This window comes from Cyprinus carpio, chromosome A16, assembly GCF_018340385.1.
Source record: "Cyprinus carpio isolate SPL01 chromosome A16, ASM1834038v1, whole genome shotgun sequence".
Lineage (NCBI taxonomy): Eukaryota > Metazoa > Chordata > Actinopteri > Cypriniformes > Cyprinidae > Cyprinus > Cyprinus carpio.
Genome location: NC_056587.1, coordinates 759,226 through 777,613, shown reverse-complemented (window position 1 = coordinate 777,613; position 18,388 = coordinate 759,226). Strand labels below are relative to the sequence as shown.

Below are 18,388 nucleotides of genomic sequence, written 5' to 3'. Positions count from 1 at the left end.
TCGCTCCATGCTGTGTTTACTAACATATGTACATTGTCTTTGTATAAATGATCTTTAAACCAGTTATTATTTTAATACTTTATTTAGGTTGGTGTAAAAACAAATCTTGTAAATGAGCATGAAAATAAAGAGACAAATATATAATGGATTAAAACCTCAATATTTACATCCTCTAAACGATTTTGCATCTAAATAATATGAATCTAAATATGATTATTTTGAAGATTCAAAAAAGGAAAAGACAAACAGTGAGATTGTGATAATTGTTGAGATTTAATATAAAAGAACAACTTTTTTTATTTACAAACATCCAAATACAAATATATTTAATTAAATAACCATTATTTTTTTTCAAATAAATTCCCATTTGCTTTGTAATAATACAAATTAGCTTCAATATCTGTTTAAAATGTTTTAAATGAAATGGCAACTACAAAGTTTATCGACATAATTCAGCTGAAACCTGGAATAAAAACAGGCATGTGAAATAATGAAGGCAGCATGATGCAGTACATTATTCAGGTGATTTATAATGAATGTCTCTGTCAGAGGGCGTCTGGACCAAGAAATGCTGGAAAAACTCCTTCACCTTTCTTTTCTCTGTAGAATCTTGCTTCGTGGGCGACCTGAGCAAAAGGCCAGCGAAGATCGGGGCTGTAAACAACAGACAAACGAGAAATCAAATATTTCCAAGTTTTCCATGACTACATCTAACCTGGGAAATCAAAACAGATGCCCAAACTTTACACTGTCTTTTTTTTTTTAACCACACTTCTTAATTATGCAACTAATCTGTTTTTAAATGACTATTAATAGCACGAAGACAGCATTTAAGCAGTGCTTCAGTGGGCACTGAATGTGTCTTGGGTAGAATAAACGTTTGAGTTCTGCTTTCCGTCGAAACTGGCCTGTGTTCTTAAAATCTGCAGACAAAAATACACCAAAACAAGTAGTGAAAGTGCATCGTCAACCGACCTAAAATATTGACATCCAGCCGATTGTGTGCAGAGAACTTCAGCAACTCTTGAAGAAAGGCCGTCAAGTAGTTAAAAACATTTTTATGACACTGAGGTAGCATAGAAATGATCTGTGGGCGGACAGAAAACGGAAACATGCTATTTTAACAGTGATCAGTTTTTCAGATCATAAACAAACGGCACTCGCACAAATGGATACTAGATTGAAAAAGGCATACTGAAGACACAAACCTGTCTACACTGGCTGCTGTCAGAGCAGCACTCCAAGCACTGCGGGTAGAAGGAGAAGGGAATCACCGGTTCAGGAAGGGCATCGAGGAACAGGAGCAGGGCTTCAGACACGGAGTGGTTACTGCCAGCTAACAGTGCTTCAGGTCAAGGGCACTTAACAGTCAAGTAGGTTAGAGACACGTGGTTGCACTATGAATTAAGCTTCATTGATAGGAAACATTGATCGTATTATTAATAATTGAGCACCAATAAAAACTAAGCAGCAGATCAGCATATCAGAATGATTTCTGAAGGACTACTTGAAAATTCAGCTTTGCATCACAAGAATAAATGACATTTTACAATATTTATTAAAACAGAAGAGTTATTTTAAGTTGTAGTAATATTTCACAATATTACTGTATTTCTTTGATTAAATAAATGCAACCTTTGTGAGTGTAAGAGACTTAAAAAAATTGACCCAAACTGTATTTAAAAATAATTTTACCAAATATTTCAGTCTTGGTGAGCATCTTTCAAAGACATTGAAAAATCTTAATTTTCCCAAACTTCTAGCTGCCTGTGTATGCTTTCCATGAACATTATTATATATAATCCATTCATCTACACAGATTTCATCATTCATAGCCTATTGTGGCCTTTTACAGACAGTAGCCCAGCTATGACCTGCATTAATTTTACATTCCAGGAAATAGTTTAGGCCAGTATGTAATATAATCTGAGCCGTTATCTATGTTTAGGTCCCTAAAGTCCTGAGCAAAAATAGCCAATAACAGACAAAAAGTAAAAAAAAAACATAAAATCAAGTGCAAATCCATTAGTAAAACCAAGGGTACTATTTTTATTAATTTGGTCATAAAAACTTTGATTTTGAAAGTTTACTACTGCACTTCAGTGTTTCCCACAGTTTCCAAAAAGTACTAAATATACATCCGGGTGGAAAACTCCTCAAAAAACCCAATACAAAAAAAACAAAAAACAAAAAATGACAAATAACAAATAATGTGCGATTTTTAACAATATTTTTATTTATTGAAATTCATTTTAATTACATACTGTAGGCTACTATTACATTTAATGATATACTCATATTATGCATGATTATGCATTGTAAGTTATGCAAAAGTACAGCATTTAAATGGTAAGACAGGCCTGCCCAAGTAAAGCCTATGTGTGGGAAACACAGCATTTATATTTTAGTTTTTATTATTATTATTTTTTTAATTATACCATTTTTAATGTGATATTAATCCCATAACTCTTTTAGTCTTATCAAGCACCATTATATTCTTGTTTTATTTATTTTTTGCTTTTGCAATGTGAAAAAGAGAACATGGTCACCCACACAGTATCCCATGAGTTATTCCACTGGACTGCACTTGTTTTTCCCCAAACCCTCACTCACTCTTTCTCCTGGTCTATGTTTGCAGAGGCAAAATAAAGGAAACGATTTTAATTTCTGGAAATATCCAGAGAAGAAGAACTAGAACTTCTAGTTAATGTGAACTCTGGATGCATGGGGAGTCAGTTGACCCCACAGACATGAATCACACAGTGACCGTGTGAAAGGATACGCAGACTGTCTAAGCTGCCCGTGTCCAAACAATCCCGAATCTCCTCGAACTCGCTGCGCAGGCCGGGCTGTTGAAAGAGCTCTTCCTGTAAAACAGACATTGTCCACTATTTCATCATGGCTGCTTTCACAGTTCTTGGATGAACTCCAGGCATTGTGCTTCGAAGTTTCATTTACGATCAGTCGATGAATCACGTGTGTAATTGTGCAGTAGATTTAGTCAGCCGTCTCTGAACAACAAAGAATAGTTTGGGGAAGCTTTCATTTCTTGTTTGGGGTTACTGAAACAACTTTTAGTGAATTTCCTCCAGAGATTCCTGCTTTAGTGTTGGTGTTGCTATGGACAGCAGCTCAATGGCTCGACCACAAAAAAGACAAACAGCTTTTAGCAGCACAAAATTACAAAAGCACAGTATACATTTTTTAAGACTGGGAAAGAGAAAAGTTTAAACAAGGTTAAAACACAATAATACGTGAGAAAAGGGCAATCCTGACCTGTTTTTTAGCATTACGGTAGAGATGGTCCACCATCATCCATATTTCCTTGGGGATTTCTTGAGGTTTATCAGTCTCTGGGTTACTCCCCTGGCTAGTCGACTTCATACTCTGATGTAACAAACGAAGAGTATGAGGCATTCCCAGATGATTACAGCTTGTAACCAAGTTTATGATATAAAGGATATTTATTAAATGCAGGTATCCTTCACAGAGAAGACAACCCATAATGCATTGCAGCAATTCACTCACCAAGATCACGAGTAGTGAGAAATGTTAGCTTTTTTTACTCTACTGTTCCAACAGTTTGGGGTCAGTAGGATTTTTTTTTTCTTCAAAGTAGTTCATACTTTTATTCAATAAAGATGAATTAAATTGATCAAAAGCTACAGTAAAGAAATGTATAATGTTACAAAAGAGTTATATTTCAAATCAGTGCTGATTTCTATTTATCAAAGAATTCTGGGGGAAAAAAATTATCACTGTTTAAATATTAAAAAGAAAAAAAGAAATGTTTCTTGAGCACCAAATCATCATATTATTATGATTTCTGAAGATCACGTGACACTGAAGACTGGAGTCATGATGCTGAAAATTCAGCTGCACATCACAGAAATTAATTAAATTTTCTATAGAAAACAGCTATTTTAAATTGTAGAAATATTTCACAATATTACTATTATTTTTACTGTACTTTTTGATCAAATAAATGCAACCTTGGTGAGCAGAAGAGACTTAAAAACATAGAAATAAAATCTTTCTTGACCCTGGTACCGGATTACTAAATAATCAATAAAAATCTAATTAATAATTATTTGACCACATATTTGAGTCTTCTGTCACGTTTGCTGATGTCAAAATATATATCAATCAGTCGTGAGATGAGTCTCTCATGCGCTTCGTGTAAGAAGTGCAGTCACTTATGAGGATCCACGTGTGTTAAGATGCTGCCTCAGAAAGTAGCTGTCTATTTAGACAGCAGACAGTAGTGCAGCTCGCAAAGTTCTGAAACAGCTCAATGCTTGGTTCAAAAATATAACTGACACATACAGCAATACTACGTAAGTTACTAATGGCAGGATCTCACCAGCTCTCTGATGGTCTCCAGGGGCATGTCCTGGATGGGTTCTTTCAGCAGGCACAGGGTACTGAGAGACGAGCCGAAGCAGCTGGGCAGGTAGTTGCCCGTGACGAAGATGAAATAATCTTTCCCCCTGTCCAGATGCAGAACCAGGATGTCCTCCAGCTGCTGCTGGCCTGAGTTCAGCTCTGGGGCTGTAGTGCGGTTCACAAACACCTCCAGGTCGATGTCCACACTGGCACCTACGCAAAGACATCAGTGACGCTAATGTGAGACTGAATAAAACTGATCACTGATCTGTACCGATAACGACTGATCGCTGCTACGGACAGAACACATTCAAAGGGAGATCTGGACTCCAGAATGACTGAACGCTTTTGAAGTAAGGGGGTGCGATATGTAGGGATGCATGATATTATTGGAACGTTATCAGAATCGGCCGATAATGGGATTTGAAAAAATTATGCTGATATACCTTGCCGATAAAACAAATAGCTCACATGTGCTCAGGGTGTTATAGTGATAGGATCACGTCAGCAGTGTGCTCATTTTTGAAGCGAACTTTTGCCACTGTTTCGTCACATTTAATTTGAGAATGTACGTACATAATGACCCTCCCCTGGGTCCTAATGCTCTTCCGGTAAGGAGCTTTGTTTATTTAGGGGGCTCTGTTGGTCTACTTGTAATGAAATGAAAGTAAAATACACAAATATCAATAAGATACTTGTGTTTCTGAACAAATAAAGCAGTATCAAAGTCATAAGCTATAGCTTACATGACAAAAAAAAACCCAAAGCAAACAAGCATGACACTTGTCAATTAAATAATTTAATATATACAGATTTATTCATTAATATATAATATATTTTTTCAAATAGATTATGAAAGCTTAAATACAAGGAGTTTTAAAAGATATTTCGAATTTTTACAGCTCTTTTGTTTTAGACCATCCATTAATGTTAAACCCACAAATAAAATGTTAAGGGTTCTGAAAAAAATAAATAAAAAAAAAACAGAAGAGATTGATTTTATTGTAGTTATTTTCAAGGCTTTCAATGCACTCTCATTAAAAATTTAATTTAATAATGTTTATTAGTTCTAACAGATAGGTTTTTGCTCAAAACTAACCAGCCATGGTGCCAGCAGCTGAATATTGTTTACATCGTTATCAACAAAATCCCTGAAAATATCAGAATATCTTTTTTTTTTTTTGTCAATATTGCACATCCCTGGTTTATACTATCTTTCTGGAATGACCATATTAATGATGTAAGTCCATCATAATATCATAATAACCAGTGGAAAATATTTCTTTAAATTCAGACTTTTTACGAGTCATAATTAAGTTTTAATTGTGAATACTATGATTTATGTATTGATGATGAAGAATGGCTCTCAAGCTTGCTATAAAATACACATCAAGTGAATGGCTTTGGCTTGGTTGCTTAAAGCAGCATTTTGCTGTCAGTGAGGACTGAAAAAGGACTTCCGTTATTGCAACCTGTTGTGTCACACCTGGTTAGGACACAGAGTTCCGTGATACGACTGATGACATATTAGCAAATATTCCCAAGAGGGTATATGACAGCCAGTCAAATCTCAATAAAACACTAACAGCTGGTTGTTGTAGAATTGTTAACTAGATTCCACTCCATTGAGATCAAATAAACACCAAGACTGTGGCTAATGTACGTGTAGTAGAGAATCCCTCTCACCCTGAGCCAAGAAGCCTTTAGCTGGGTTTGCTGTTAACCAGGGCTTGCAGTAGGAGGGCTCGTCCAGCTTTGGAATAAACTCAAACTGACACGGCACCTGTCCATCATTATAAACCGTCACAGTCTTTGCCTGATGCTGCATGAACTTCACATCCTGGAATTGGAACTACAGAAAGAAACCAAAAAGAAATATGAAGCATTAATTTTCCATTTTAATGAGCATTACATAATCATAATACAATTTACAAGTTTGGAGTCGGAATGATTTTTGAATGTTTTTGAAAAAAGGATGCATTTATTTGATTAAAATAGAATAAAACAGTAATATTGTAAAATAGTATTACAATGAAAAAAAAAAAACTGTTTTCTATGTGAATATATTGTAAAACATAATTGATTGCTGTGATGCGCAGCTGAATTTTCAGCATCATTACTCCCGTCTTCAGTGTCTCATGATCTTTAGAAATCATTCTAATATGATGATTTACTGCTCAAGAAACATTTCTGATTATTATCAATGTTGAAAACAGTTGTGCTGCTAAATATTTTCAGACTCTGTTCTGTGTTTTGTGTATGTTTTGCTCCCTTTGACCCAGTTTTCGTCCTTATGTTGATTTCTTTCCCAGTGTTCCCCGTTTGTTTTCATTGAATCCAGGTGTGTCTAATCGTTAGTCCCTCATTATCATAGTTTGTCTGGTATTGTTGATGTCAACTCCTTATGTTATGTGTGATTCCCTGTGATATGAATAAATTCCCTGGTTGTGTACTCCTGGTCTCCTCGTCCTCACACCGTAGCAAATCGTGACACATTTGATGAAACTTTTTTTTTTTCATGATTCTTTGAATATTAAGTTTAAGTTTAAATGTCTTTGTTACTTTAGATCAATTAAACATGTATTTTGCCAAAGGAAGTATTAATGTTTTTCAAAAAAAAAAAAAAAAAGTCTATATACATTTTAATAACCCCCAAATTTTGTATATCAGTGTAAATGTATCAAGTCAATGACTAAATGATGGAAGACTGCTCACTTCTCTTTGAGACAGAGTTACTGAAGGAATACAATCATTCTCCAGTCGGTCAATGTCCCTCACGATCTCTTCGAACGTGCGTTTGTAGGACTCCTCGTTCACGACCTTGATCTGTGCAGAGTAACAGCAGATGTCAATAAGGACACAGAACGAGGACTGGTTAAAGGCTGCATGATCACGGCTGGTGTTCTCACCCCGATCTCTAGCAGAGAGCTGACGGGTTTGTGGTCACTGGTCTTGAGGGTCATGTGACTCTGGTAATGAAGCTGTTTAATGTTCTTTCCCTTCCACAGGATGCGGTCACACCATGCTGGAACTCTGCACTTCTCACTGCAAAAACAAACACATACAAAAAAACCACACTGATTAGATGCAGTAATCAGAGCAGAAATAACACCATCTTCCAAACACTTGCCATTTCCTATTTGTATAGTATTTTATTTGCTTTAGTCCACTTTAGGGCTGAATGGTACTGGGGCAAAATTACATTTTGTTTTTCCTGCAATACAGGGCTCGAAATTAACTGTTTTACTTAGTAGCACTGGTGACAAAAAATGATCTCAATATTTTCTGGGATTTTATCGATAATAATTTGACTGAGTGTTACTGTGCTGATATCTTGAGGACTACAGTGGACAGCTGACTCCTAATTTTTTTTTATATTCTTAATATTCTGTGTGGTAGTCAGTACACAGCAGTGACAGAAATTAATATTTTCCAATAAGTTTAAATTGATTTTTACCTTTTAAGGTCTTTTTTTTATTTTTATTTTTTTTACCTTAAAGGGATAGTTCACCCAAAAATCAAAATTATGTCATTAATGACTCACCCTCATGTCGTTCCAAACCCGTGAGACCTCCGTTCATCTTCGGAACACAGTATAAGATATTTTAGATTTAGTCCGAGAGCTTTCTGTTCCTCCATTGAGAATGTATGTACGGTATACTGTCCACGTCCAGAAAGGTAATAAAAAACATCTTCAAAGTAGTCCATGTGACATCAGAGGGTCCGTTAGAATTTTTTGAAGCATCGAAAATACATTTTGGTCCAAAAAATATCAAAAACTAACGACTTTATTCAGCATTGACTTCTCTCCCGGGTCTGTTATGAGCGCGTTCACAGCACATCCGGTTCGCGAACGAATCACTCGATGTAACCGGATCTTCTTGAACCAGTTCCACAAATCGAACTGAATCGTTTGAAACGGTTTCGCGTCAACAATAAGCATTAATCCACAAATGACTTAAGCTGTTAACTTTTTTGGCTTCATGGCTGACACTCCCTCTGAGTTCAAATAAACCAATATCCCGGAGTAATTCATTTACTCAAACAGTACACGTACTGAACCGAGCCAGATAACGAACGAAACATTGACTCGTTCTCGAGTCAAGAACCGTTTCTGTCGGACGCGTCCGGTTCGAGAACCGAGGAGCTGATGATTCTGCGCATGCGTGATTCAGACTGACACACAGCGCGTCTGAACTGAACTGGTTCTTTTGGTGATTGATTCTGAACTGATTCTGTGTTAATGTTATGAGCGCGGGTAAAACCGAAGGCTTGAATCAAGGGCAATCATCGCCAATGAAGTCATTACGTCGAGCGCAAAAGAACTGGTGAACCGTTTTCGGCAACCGGTTTATTGAATCAAACTGTCCGAAAAGAACCGTTTCGCGGAGAAGAACAGAACTTCCCATCACTACCGGTGATCCGAAAACCGATGCAACCGGTTCTTGACCTGAGAACGAGTCAATGTTCGTTCGTTATCTGGCTCGGCTCGTGTTCATCTTCAGTTCTCTCTTCACAGCAGTTCAGTCAGTGTACTGTTTGAGTAAATGAATTACTCCGGGATATTGGTTTATTTGAACTCAGAGGGAGTGTCAGCCATGTTAAAAAAGTTAACAGCTTAAGTCATTTGTGGATTAATGCTTGTTGTTGACGCGAACCGTTTCAAACGATTCAGTTCGATTTGGTGAACTGGTTCAAGAAGATCCGGTTACATCGAGTGATTCGTTCGCGAACCGGATGTGCTGTGAACGCGCTCATAACAGACACGGGAGAGAAGTCAATGCTGAATAAAGTCGTAGTTTTTGATATTTTTGGACCAAAATGTATTTTCGATGCTTCAAAAAATTCTAACGGACCCTCTGATGTCACATGGACTACTTTGAAGATGTTTTTATTACCTTTCTGGACGTGGACAGTATACCGTACATACATTCTCAATGGAGGAACAGAAAGCTCTCGGACTAAATCTAAAATATCTTATACTGTGTTCCGAAGATGAACGGAGGTCTCACGGGTTTGGAACGACATGAGGGTGAGTCATTAATGACATAATTTTGATTTTTGGGTGAACTATCCCTTTAAAGCCATTTTTTTTCTAAAAGTGTGCATTATCATTTGAGTCAAATTCTTATATTTAATTAGTCAATTATAATGAGCTATTTGGGCTGTTATCAAGCAAATGAAAGTATCAGTCAACAAGATTCATCTTTGCAATGCAGAGGAAACACAGAAGCTGCATCTGAAATGGCATTTAGATGCATTTGCACACTGATTAATGCAGGACATGACTGCATTTAACCTGCAGTTACACATGCATACATAATATTTTAATATTACATATTACATAAAAGGTTATATACTGATATTTGAAATATTTGAAAAACTTGAAATGTGAAATTAAAACTGTGAGAGGGTGGCATCAAGTCACTGTTAATAAATGAGTCATTGCGATTGAACTGAATCATTTGATGAATGATTCATTCAGGAACGAAACGCCCTCATGTTGCTCAGAGATGCAAAACAGTCAATCTACTTATTTTAGAAATTTCCCTTTTTGGCAAAACAGAGCAAAAACCAGCAATGTAGTGTCTAAACCGTAAATCTCTTAATATTAACTTCTTGTTTATTGAACAGTTGTATAAAATCAATATCACAGTTGTAATCATGCTGATTTTGAGGATTTTTTTTTCTTGTGATATTAATTAACTATATGAAATTATATAAAGGCCCCACATATTGAATTTTGTGATGCATTTTAATAGACTGAATCATGCAGTGAAAGAACGCACTCTAAATGCACTAATTGAACCTAACAGACTTCACGTCATGCATGTGTGCACTCTCTGTAGGCGTGTTTTGTTTGGATTTTGCAATAAATTTGATAATGTCAAACATCATAAAAAAACAATTACGAAATGTGTAGATTTGGTGGCGAATGCAGTGCATAGAACCATTTTCATAGTGGAGCCACTCAAAGACTTTCAACCACTCTGTCTGAAAACTGTACCCCTTCTATTCGGCTGCTGGATCAACATTCACCACATGATCGCTATCACCAGCACCATTATTTCTAACTTTAGGTGGTTCACAAAAGAAATCTGTTGGTGTTTCTTTTTTTATTTTCGCTCGTTTATTTTAGTTAGATCCCTGTCACCTGACAGCGGAAAGCAGTGACTGGGTGATTGACAGCTTATATTAACCAATCGAAAATCGGCATTAAAGATAAGAATGTAAATATGAAGTTTAACTGGTTATGTAGCCTGACGTTTCATAAAACGGCAGACAGGTCACCGTATCAACACTAGGAAGGCACATACTCTGCACGTTTTTAGAGAAATGAAAACAGGTCGCATGACAACAATTATATTCACTCGCACAAATGCTCCCAAATATATTTTGAGGTCACACAGATTTAATTTAGGGAGCATATGTGACCAAAATGGTCGCAATTTCAAGCACTGAAATAAATATTGCAATTTGCAAAAATACAGGAATTTTTATCCGATGACTCCAACATTTGGGTTTTGTGATTCTGATGTGGAGTACATGTGCACAAAAGTGAGCTTTCAAAGGCCAAGTAGACTATGAAGTAGTAATATATATATATATTTTTTTTTGCGATTAAAATTATTAATAAGAGTATTTAATAAAATAAAGTAACTGTAAAATTACAATACAAATATTTCTATCCTAATTTCTTAATTTAGAGTTTTTAACCATCAAGCTTTTATTTTGACAGTTTGCTGGCACATAAATACATTTTGTGTAAATAAAAACACTCTCATTTCACTCTCAAAAAGGCAGTGGATATATTTATTTAATTAAATCGCAGCCATCTAAATTTGATAATCGATGTAAGCCATATCACAATATTGATTTTGCTTTGAATATCATGCAGCCTTAGTCCAATTATTTTGTTTTGTTTCGTTTATTTATTTTAGGATGGTTACCAGTACAATTAGGATACCATATAAGATTGTGATATGTTTTTAAAGCTCTTCACGGAATGGTGCCAGAATACCTAGCCAAGCTTATTAAGCCCCACGGTCCAAGCGTAATACTAAGATCATCAAATAAGTTTCTCCTAACTCTCCCTCGTGCGCGTCTCAAACTGAAGGCTGACTGTGCTTTCTCCATCGCTGGTCCAAGACTGTGGAATAATCTGCCACTGGATATTAGATCTTCTTTAACTTTAAATGTTAAGGATCGTTTGAGCTCATATTTGTACTCCCTGGCCTTTTAGTATATGGAAGTTTTTATGCTTTTGTCTTTTTTTTTTTTTTTGCTTTCCATTGTAATGTTCAGAACCTTGTAATTACTGTGTAGCCTGTAAGGTGCTATATAAATAAATAAATAAATGAAACGAACGAGAAACATGTGTTTGATCACTTGGAAAGGTAACAGCTCACCATGATACAAGGTATTTATTTATGTCCATAGCACAAAATTAATTATGTGCCCAAGTTTAATACTTGTTCACAGTAATAATTTCCTATGGTCTTTTAGGAATGACTAGTGAGGGAGTCGTGGGACTGGCAACAAACCAACTGGGCACAAAACGATGTTGTTGAGAATCTCTTTTGATGGTGTGTGTGATAAAAGTGTGTGATGGTGTTTTCTAACCTTGTATCCCACTGATCTGAGCCAGTGTCGTATTTGTATGTTGGTTGGAAATCAATCTCTCCCTCCGTGAAGCCCACAAACACAACCTCTTCATCCATCTGCCGTTTCAACTGAAACACACATATATCATACTGCCATCTAACTCAACACTATCCAGACAAACTGCAGTGTGTTCTGTCTTACCTGGTCATGATTATATAGGGTCTCAAAATCCTTTTTAGCTATCAAGTCCTTCACATGATCAACTTCAAGGTCACTTATTCGGTAGTTTAGATCTCCCAGCCATAACACAACACTGGAAGTGAAGAGAGAACCATGATGATGAAAGATTTAAACCGGGAGAATTAGACTTTTGTCTCTAGTTAAACTGGCAGGCTGTTGTGTTTAGCTCGTACTTGTGTTTCATGATGGTGAGAGGTGGTAGTGTGAGGTCATCCTGACTGAACTGCATCCTGCGACAAATGTCCTTAAAGTCCTGATTGCGTCTTTCAAACTCTTCTGTGTGCGCGGCGAGGTGGGAGTTCACCACACAGATGTCTGAGTTGTGAAACTGGAAGCGGATTGCTACTGCACCTTTATTACCCTAAACGAGAAAGGTTATTTCAATGGACCAAAGACATGGCTCTATTTTTTTAGGAGCACTTGTGCACTTCCGCTGTCACCAAAAGTCGGGATATCAGTTTCCGGTTTACTTTTGCGTCACTCAAGATGTTAGTATTTACTAGATGTCTTCAAGATCTGCCTAAAGTAAGCATGAGCGATGCCCATCGTATCGCTGAAGCCATGGTCCCCTGCTTCAACACGCAAGCGGAACAGAGGGTTCAAATACATATCGAGTTATCTGCACATCACAACTAGTTTAATCAAATGTGTTACGCTGGCAGCTAGCGGCTAAGATAGACAAAAGTAAACCAGAAACTGATATCCTGACTGGTGACAGCAGAAGTTCATCGCTACGCTTGTGCAGAAAATCCATTCAAACATTTTTTTTTTTTGAGAACAGTTAAAAGTCATTTTTTTTTAGAGATCATCATATTATTATGCATGACTGTTGTTATTTGAAACACATTCAACACAACTACACTATAATAATAATAATAATAATTAAGTAGTAATACTATTTTACTGTAAAATAAAAACAGTATCAATACTGTAATATAATAAAAATTGCAGTATATGCAAATTTTTGTAGCAATATTATGTTACGTTAAATTAAAAACAGTTATTTCTTCTTATTCTTTTCAATAATAATAATAATAATAATAATAATAATATTAATAATAATAATAATAATAATAAAATTGCAGCCTTCACGCTTTTTACTCGCATTTGCCACTTAACAATTGTTAAATTTTCAATCAGGTCAGTCGGACTGTAGAGTCCTGAATAACTGTTTTCATAAAAACAGATGCCACTCACCAACCGTCCCATGACGCCTGTGCCGACGCTCTCGACCTCCACCTCAGAGATGTGTGCTGCATGCTCCACCTTCACATAGAACAACAGCATGATGCCCACCAACCGCACCAGCTTCACCTGCAAAACACAGACAACAATGCTCACACACTGATCAGAAAGGCTTGAGGAAAAGACAAAAATGACCATGACTTCAGAGCTATCAAAACTCTTTCTTGACTTCATACTTTTTTCTTAAAACATAAAAAAAAAAATTACAGAGGGGTATTCATATATTATTTGCATGATTTTATGCAACATTTTATTCCTAAAAACATGGTGGAAATTATTTTTATTTTAGTTGTCGACAGTACTTTCTGATTTATGGAGTGATAAAAAGAGATACTGAAAAGAAAATTTCTGAAATCTTAATATGTCAGCAAAATGAAACAAGAACTTTGATCTTGGCTTTACCCAATGTTCAGCTTTCTGCTCTGGAAATGTTTAAATATGCAAATGTCTGATTAAATATTCATTATTTTCCATACATCACATTTCAGAAAACTTTTAATACACAAAATGTTTACAACTCCTAATGTAATCAATCAACTGGGGAAGTATGGTGATCTCTATTAGTATTTTACTCACCTTAATGGTTAATTTACTGACAGCTTGACTAATAAGTAGTTTAATTAATTATAAGCCATCCATATCAGCTGCATATTCTAATAATTCTATGTTTTTGAGTTAAAAATCTGGATTAAGGACATTAGTGCACACTAGCTCAGGTGTGAGAGGGCAGAGGAAGTCCTTACAAAAGCGTACTTGGCATCTGGATGGAGGCCCTTGTAGACGGCTAACATCCACTCGGGTTCTTTAGGAGTGTCATTGAAGAGAAACGCCTCCTTACTGAGATCCAGCTCCTGGAAACTACAGATGGAAAACAGCAGGGAATCAGAATCACTGATCTGTCCATCTTCATTGCTGTTTACATTAATATAAATTTAATAATCTGAAATCTTACGCCACGAGGTAAAAGTCTGGAGGAGTGGTGGTGGACGCCAGCCATGGACTGAGACTTTCCTTTGGATTCTGGCCATTCACATTGTAGGTGCCCAAGAAAAAGCTGTTGAGTGATTCACATGATGTCACAACACAAGCCAAAGAGAGAAGCTGCCAGTTTAAATTAAGAAACATCTCACATACTGAAACCTAGAGAACAACTGCAAAGAGAGCAGCTGTACTGCAAAGGTCAATAAAAGCAACTCCAACGCAGGTGTCTGTTTAATTATGGCTGAGTCTGGATTTAATACAGCTGTGTTTTAAAATGACTATGCTTATGACCGCAAATGATTGCAAACAGCATCACTATGTTTGTAGAAATACTGTTCATGCATGTGCAGCTGTAGGACAGGTTTCCATCCAAAAGGGGGCACTGCTAACACAGTACTGCAAATGTCCACTCAAGGATGATTATCAGCAAGTTCAAAAAATGCACTGAACTGAAATTGACATCAGAAAGATATTTTGGGAGGGCACACGTCTTTACTGTCTTATTCAGCAAAGACATGTTAAAGAGACCATGAACTGAAATCAAAATCAAAGATAAGAGTTCATTGTACCAGAAAAACATCCTGTTAGTTCCAGAATTAAAAACTTTCTTGTTAATCTAAAAGCAGCTTATATTGAAGCCAATCTTCCAAAACAGCAGCTTGTGGAGCATGCCACTTTATGATGTAATAGTGTCTAAACCCTGCCTCCACAGAAGAAGATCAACGACCCACCGATTCACACATTTAGTGTAAATTATGAGAGAGACGAACACAGGTTTACAGAGAAACCAAGACAACAAGACGCTGTGCAGCACCAGCCTGTGGAAAAACACAGTCTTCGCATCGCCTTCCTTCTGATCCCAACATTAGGAAAGAGTGGATTTACTTTATTTTAATGAATATACAGACGGCATCAGTAACTTGGTCTTTGTTCAAGTCATTTTACCAAGGATTCGTTTACAAACAAGGCACAATTCAACGCAGTGAGTGGCGGTGACATTTAAAACTCTTTCGAACCAGGAGAAACTGCCGTATCTGTTAGGAGAACACAAGAACTGCTGTGTGTTTGCTGCTCAATGTGCATCTGCCTGCCATGATATGAGAGAAAACACTCAACCTGCCCTGATCTGATGTTTCCAGCACATGTAGATTATATTATGCCACATTACTGTATGATATTACTTAGATGTATATTTTTCCTCTGTAAATCTAATACTTTATCTTATTTTATTTTATTTCTATCTTATACACTTATACACTAATTCATTTTGCACTACATGCTTAATACTTATAGTACATTTTTATTACTACTATTACTACTATTCTTTTTCTTTCTATTAATACATATGTGCACTATTTGTAAGCAGCCCAGCTGCAACTGCTTTGGCAATACAAATGTACAGTTTTTGTCATGCCAATAAAGCTCACCTAAATTGAAATGGAGTTGACCACGTTTGATCAATTTATCCTTCACAAATCAACACTTGACTTGCCTACAATAAAATCCATGTATATAAAAAACTGCAAGCATATCTCAATGTTAGTTTAAACATTTACCTTAAATAAACCTGCACTGTTAGGCACATATCCAAGCTTAAACGTGCTACATGACTTTGAGTCGCCGGCGTGATCACTTGCATTGTTTTTTAACTGATAACACTGGAAACAACTTAAAATACTCCATAATTTTTGCTGTTACAGATAAGAGTAATCCATCATTTGAAAATGTAAAAGGTCTACTTTTATTTGTGTGCTCTCACAATAACAACAAAACACTGTGCTTTTGTAACAAAGACAACAAACAGGATGCGCTTTCTGCTGTCTCTGTGAACTGAAGCACAGCACAAAAATGAACCGAAACTCAGCATCTAGGCTTCTTGCTTCACAGAAATGAGAACTATGTCTATAGAAAACTTGAAAAGACTACTTTAAAATGACCCCATTCAAATTGAAAATAAATACTGATTATGTAATCCATATGAAATGTGCATTGCTCTCTGAAGGCACGTTCATTGTACTGTGGAAATGGCAGCCAACACGGACTCAGAAAACACTAGTTTATTAATAATTAATTAAAATATCTCCTTGATATATTTCCTGACACATTCATAGTCATTACTTTTGTAGTGCTTTGCAGCAAGCTTTATGCCTGCACTTGAGTTAGCCTATATATTAAAGGCACATTATGTTTTAGTATTAAGTAATGAAATTAATATAAACGTGCAATTAGTCAACTAATGGCTTAAATGAATGAGTACTAGTTGGCTAGAAAAATCTTTAGTTGGGGGCAGGCTTAGTTTTAATCCAGTCCTCCTTACTTCTACAGCTCTTCCACTGAAGGCACGCTCGCTGCTGCGGCGGGGACGCTAAACACTGTGTGAGCCGGTCTTGACCATCACGGTGTTGTTTCCACCAGCACAGCACATCTTTTCCATCACCTTAATTGATGGATGTCTAAAATTTAAAAAGAAGGAGAAGCCTAAAACAGGCCAGTTGCCTGTGAGCTGTGATGTGAAAGTTGGCTCGAAGCCCGGCCCTAGGGGTGTGGGCCCCGTCGGGCTCGGACTGAAATGCAGGGCTCTAATTAACATTATCACTTTAATGCCTCAGAAAATAACATTTGTTTATATGTTGTGAAATGTAGGCCACATGGGACCTTGAGGGCCTCTGAAAAGCAGCAGATGCAAATTTTAAATCAGCATATGACATAACAGGCAAATGTTAAGATCAAGCATGACACCTGGCACTAAACCGCACCTGTAGTTCTCGATGTAGGTGTAGGCGTCCTCGTTCTTGAGGAGCTCACATTTGATGAGGTTATCCCGCAGGCCAAACTGGGGCATGCCGAGCATCTGGGATTTATTTGACAGGATGGGCTGGGAGTTTCGGATCAGGTCATCTCTCACCTCACTCTTCACTCTCTCCTGACTGAAACAAAATCAACAAACTGCTTTATGACACAACTTTTTGGCAGAAATAGTATCAGAAATACTAAATACTTTTATTTAGTTAGGATACATTAAATTGATAAAAAAAAGTGTCAGTAAAGACATTTATAATGTTACAAAAAATTTCTGCTTCAAATAATGCTTTTCTTTTGTCTATTCATGTCTATTCATCAAAAAATCCTGTAAAAAAAAAGAAAAAAAAGAAAAAGATTATGGTTTCCACAGAAATATGGAGAAGCAAAACTATTTTTAACATTAAAGGGGTCATATGATGTGATTTCAAGTTTTCCTTTCTCTTTGGAGTGTTACAAGCTCTTGAAGACCTGAAAGTTGCAAAGACTAAAGTCTCAAATCCCCCCAAAACACCTCGTTCTAACATGCCCCCACATCTCTACATCACTGTGTGGGAAGATTTGCATAACACCGCCCAAATGTTCACGCAAAGAAAGAAGGCATAACTTTGATTCTCGCTGTTGCCACTGCTGCCATGTTGTGGAGACACTGTGTTTCCTTGTGAAAGCGAAACTACTTTGTTTGGTCTTCCAAAAGAGGACACAACTAGAAATCAGTGGTTAAGTTGTATTTACAACACTGTCTCAGAACATTTCAATACAAATATTTAGATGTGTGCAGCGCATTATATGTTGGACTGTTTCCTGATGCTGGGAGAGAAGATTACAATGCCAGCTGTTCTGACTCACAGTCTGTAAGTACATTTACATATGTAAAGGACTTGCCACTGATGATTCAAACACGAGTTTTGAGCAGTGTAGACTAGCACTTGTTTGTCGCTTCTCCGATCACAAATGCAGACATGGTTTTATGTTTACGTGGCGCAGCCTGGTGTTCTGACCAGCGATTGAAGTATTCAGCCAATCACAACGCACTGGATAGCTGGCCAATCAGAGCACACCTTGCTTTTCAGACTGATGAGCTTTGTAAAAATCGACACGTTTCAGAAAGGAAGGGCATAGAGGAGAAACA

At 36.7% G+C, this 18,388-nt stretch overlaps 1 protein-coding gene across 5 annotated transcripts in view; it reads right to left on the bottom strand.

Annotated features, from left to right (window-relative positions):
* Positions 1-249: 249 nt before the first annotated feature.
* The window catches only part of LOC109089619 (type II inositol 1,4,5-trisphosphate 5-phosphatase-like), a 29,422-nt gene continuing 11,283 nt past the window's right edge, over positions 250-18,388 (bottom strand). For all 5 annotated transcript variants that reach the window (XM_042771941.1, XM_042771940.1, XM_042771942.1 and 2 more), the window contains 16 exons: positions 17,214-17,384; positions 14,429-14,530; positions 14,220-14,334; positions 13,429-13,545; positions 12,405-12,592; positions 12,193-12,304; positions 12,010-12,119; positions 7,296-7,431; positions 7,102-7,212; positions 6,073-6,238; positions 4,364-4,599; positions 3,277-3,387; positions 2,783-2,867; positions 1,209-1,336; positions 976-1,087; positions 250-654 (listed from right to left, as the gene is read on the bottom strand). In XM_042771941.1, the coding sequence (XP_042627875.1) occupies positions 515-654; positions 976-1,087; positions 1,209-1,336; positions 2,783-2,867; positions 3,277-3,387; positions 4,364-4,599; positions 6,073-6,238; positions 7,102-7,212; positions 7,296-7,431; positions 12,010-12,119; positions 12,193-12,304; positions 12,405-12,592; positions 13,429-13,545; positions 14,220-14,334; positions 14,429-14,530; positions 17,214-17,384 (2,140 nt within the window). In that variant the 3' untranslated portion in view covers positions 250-514. The remainder of the gene's footprint in view (positions 655-975; positions 1,088-1,208; positions 1,337-2,782; positions 2,868-3,276; positions 3,388-4,363; positions 4,600-6,072; positions 6,239-7,101; positions 7,213-7,295; positions 7,432-12,009; positions 12,120-12,192; positions 12,305-12,404; positions 12,593-13,428; positions 13,546-14,219; positions 14,335-14,428; positions 14,531-17,213; positions 17,385-18,388) is intronic.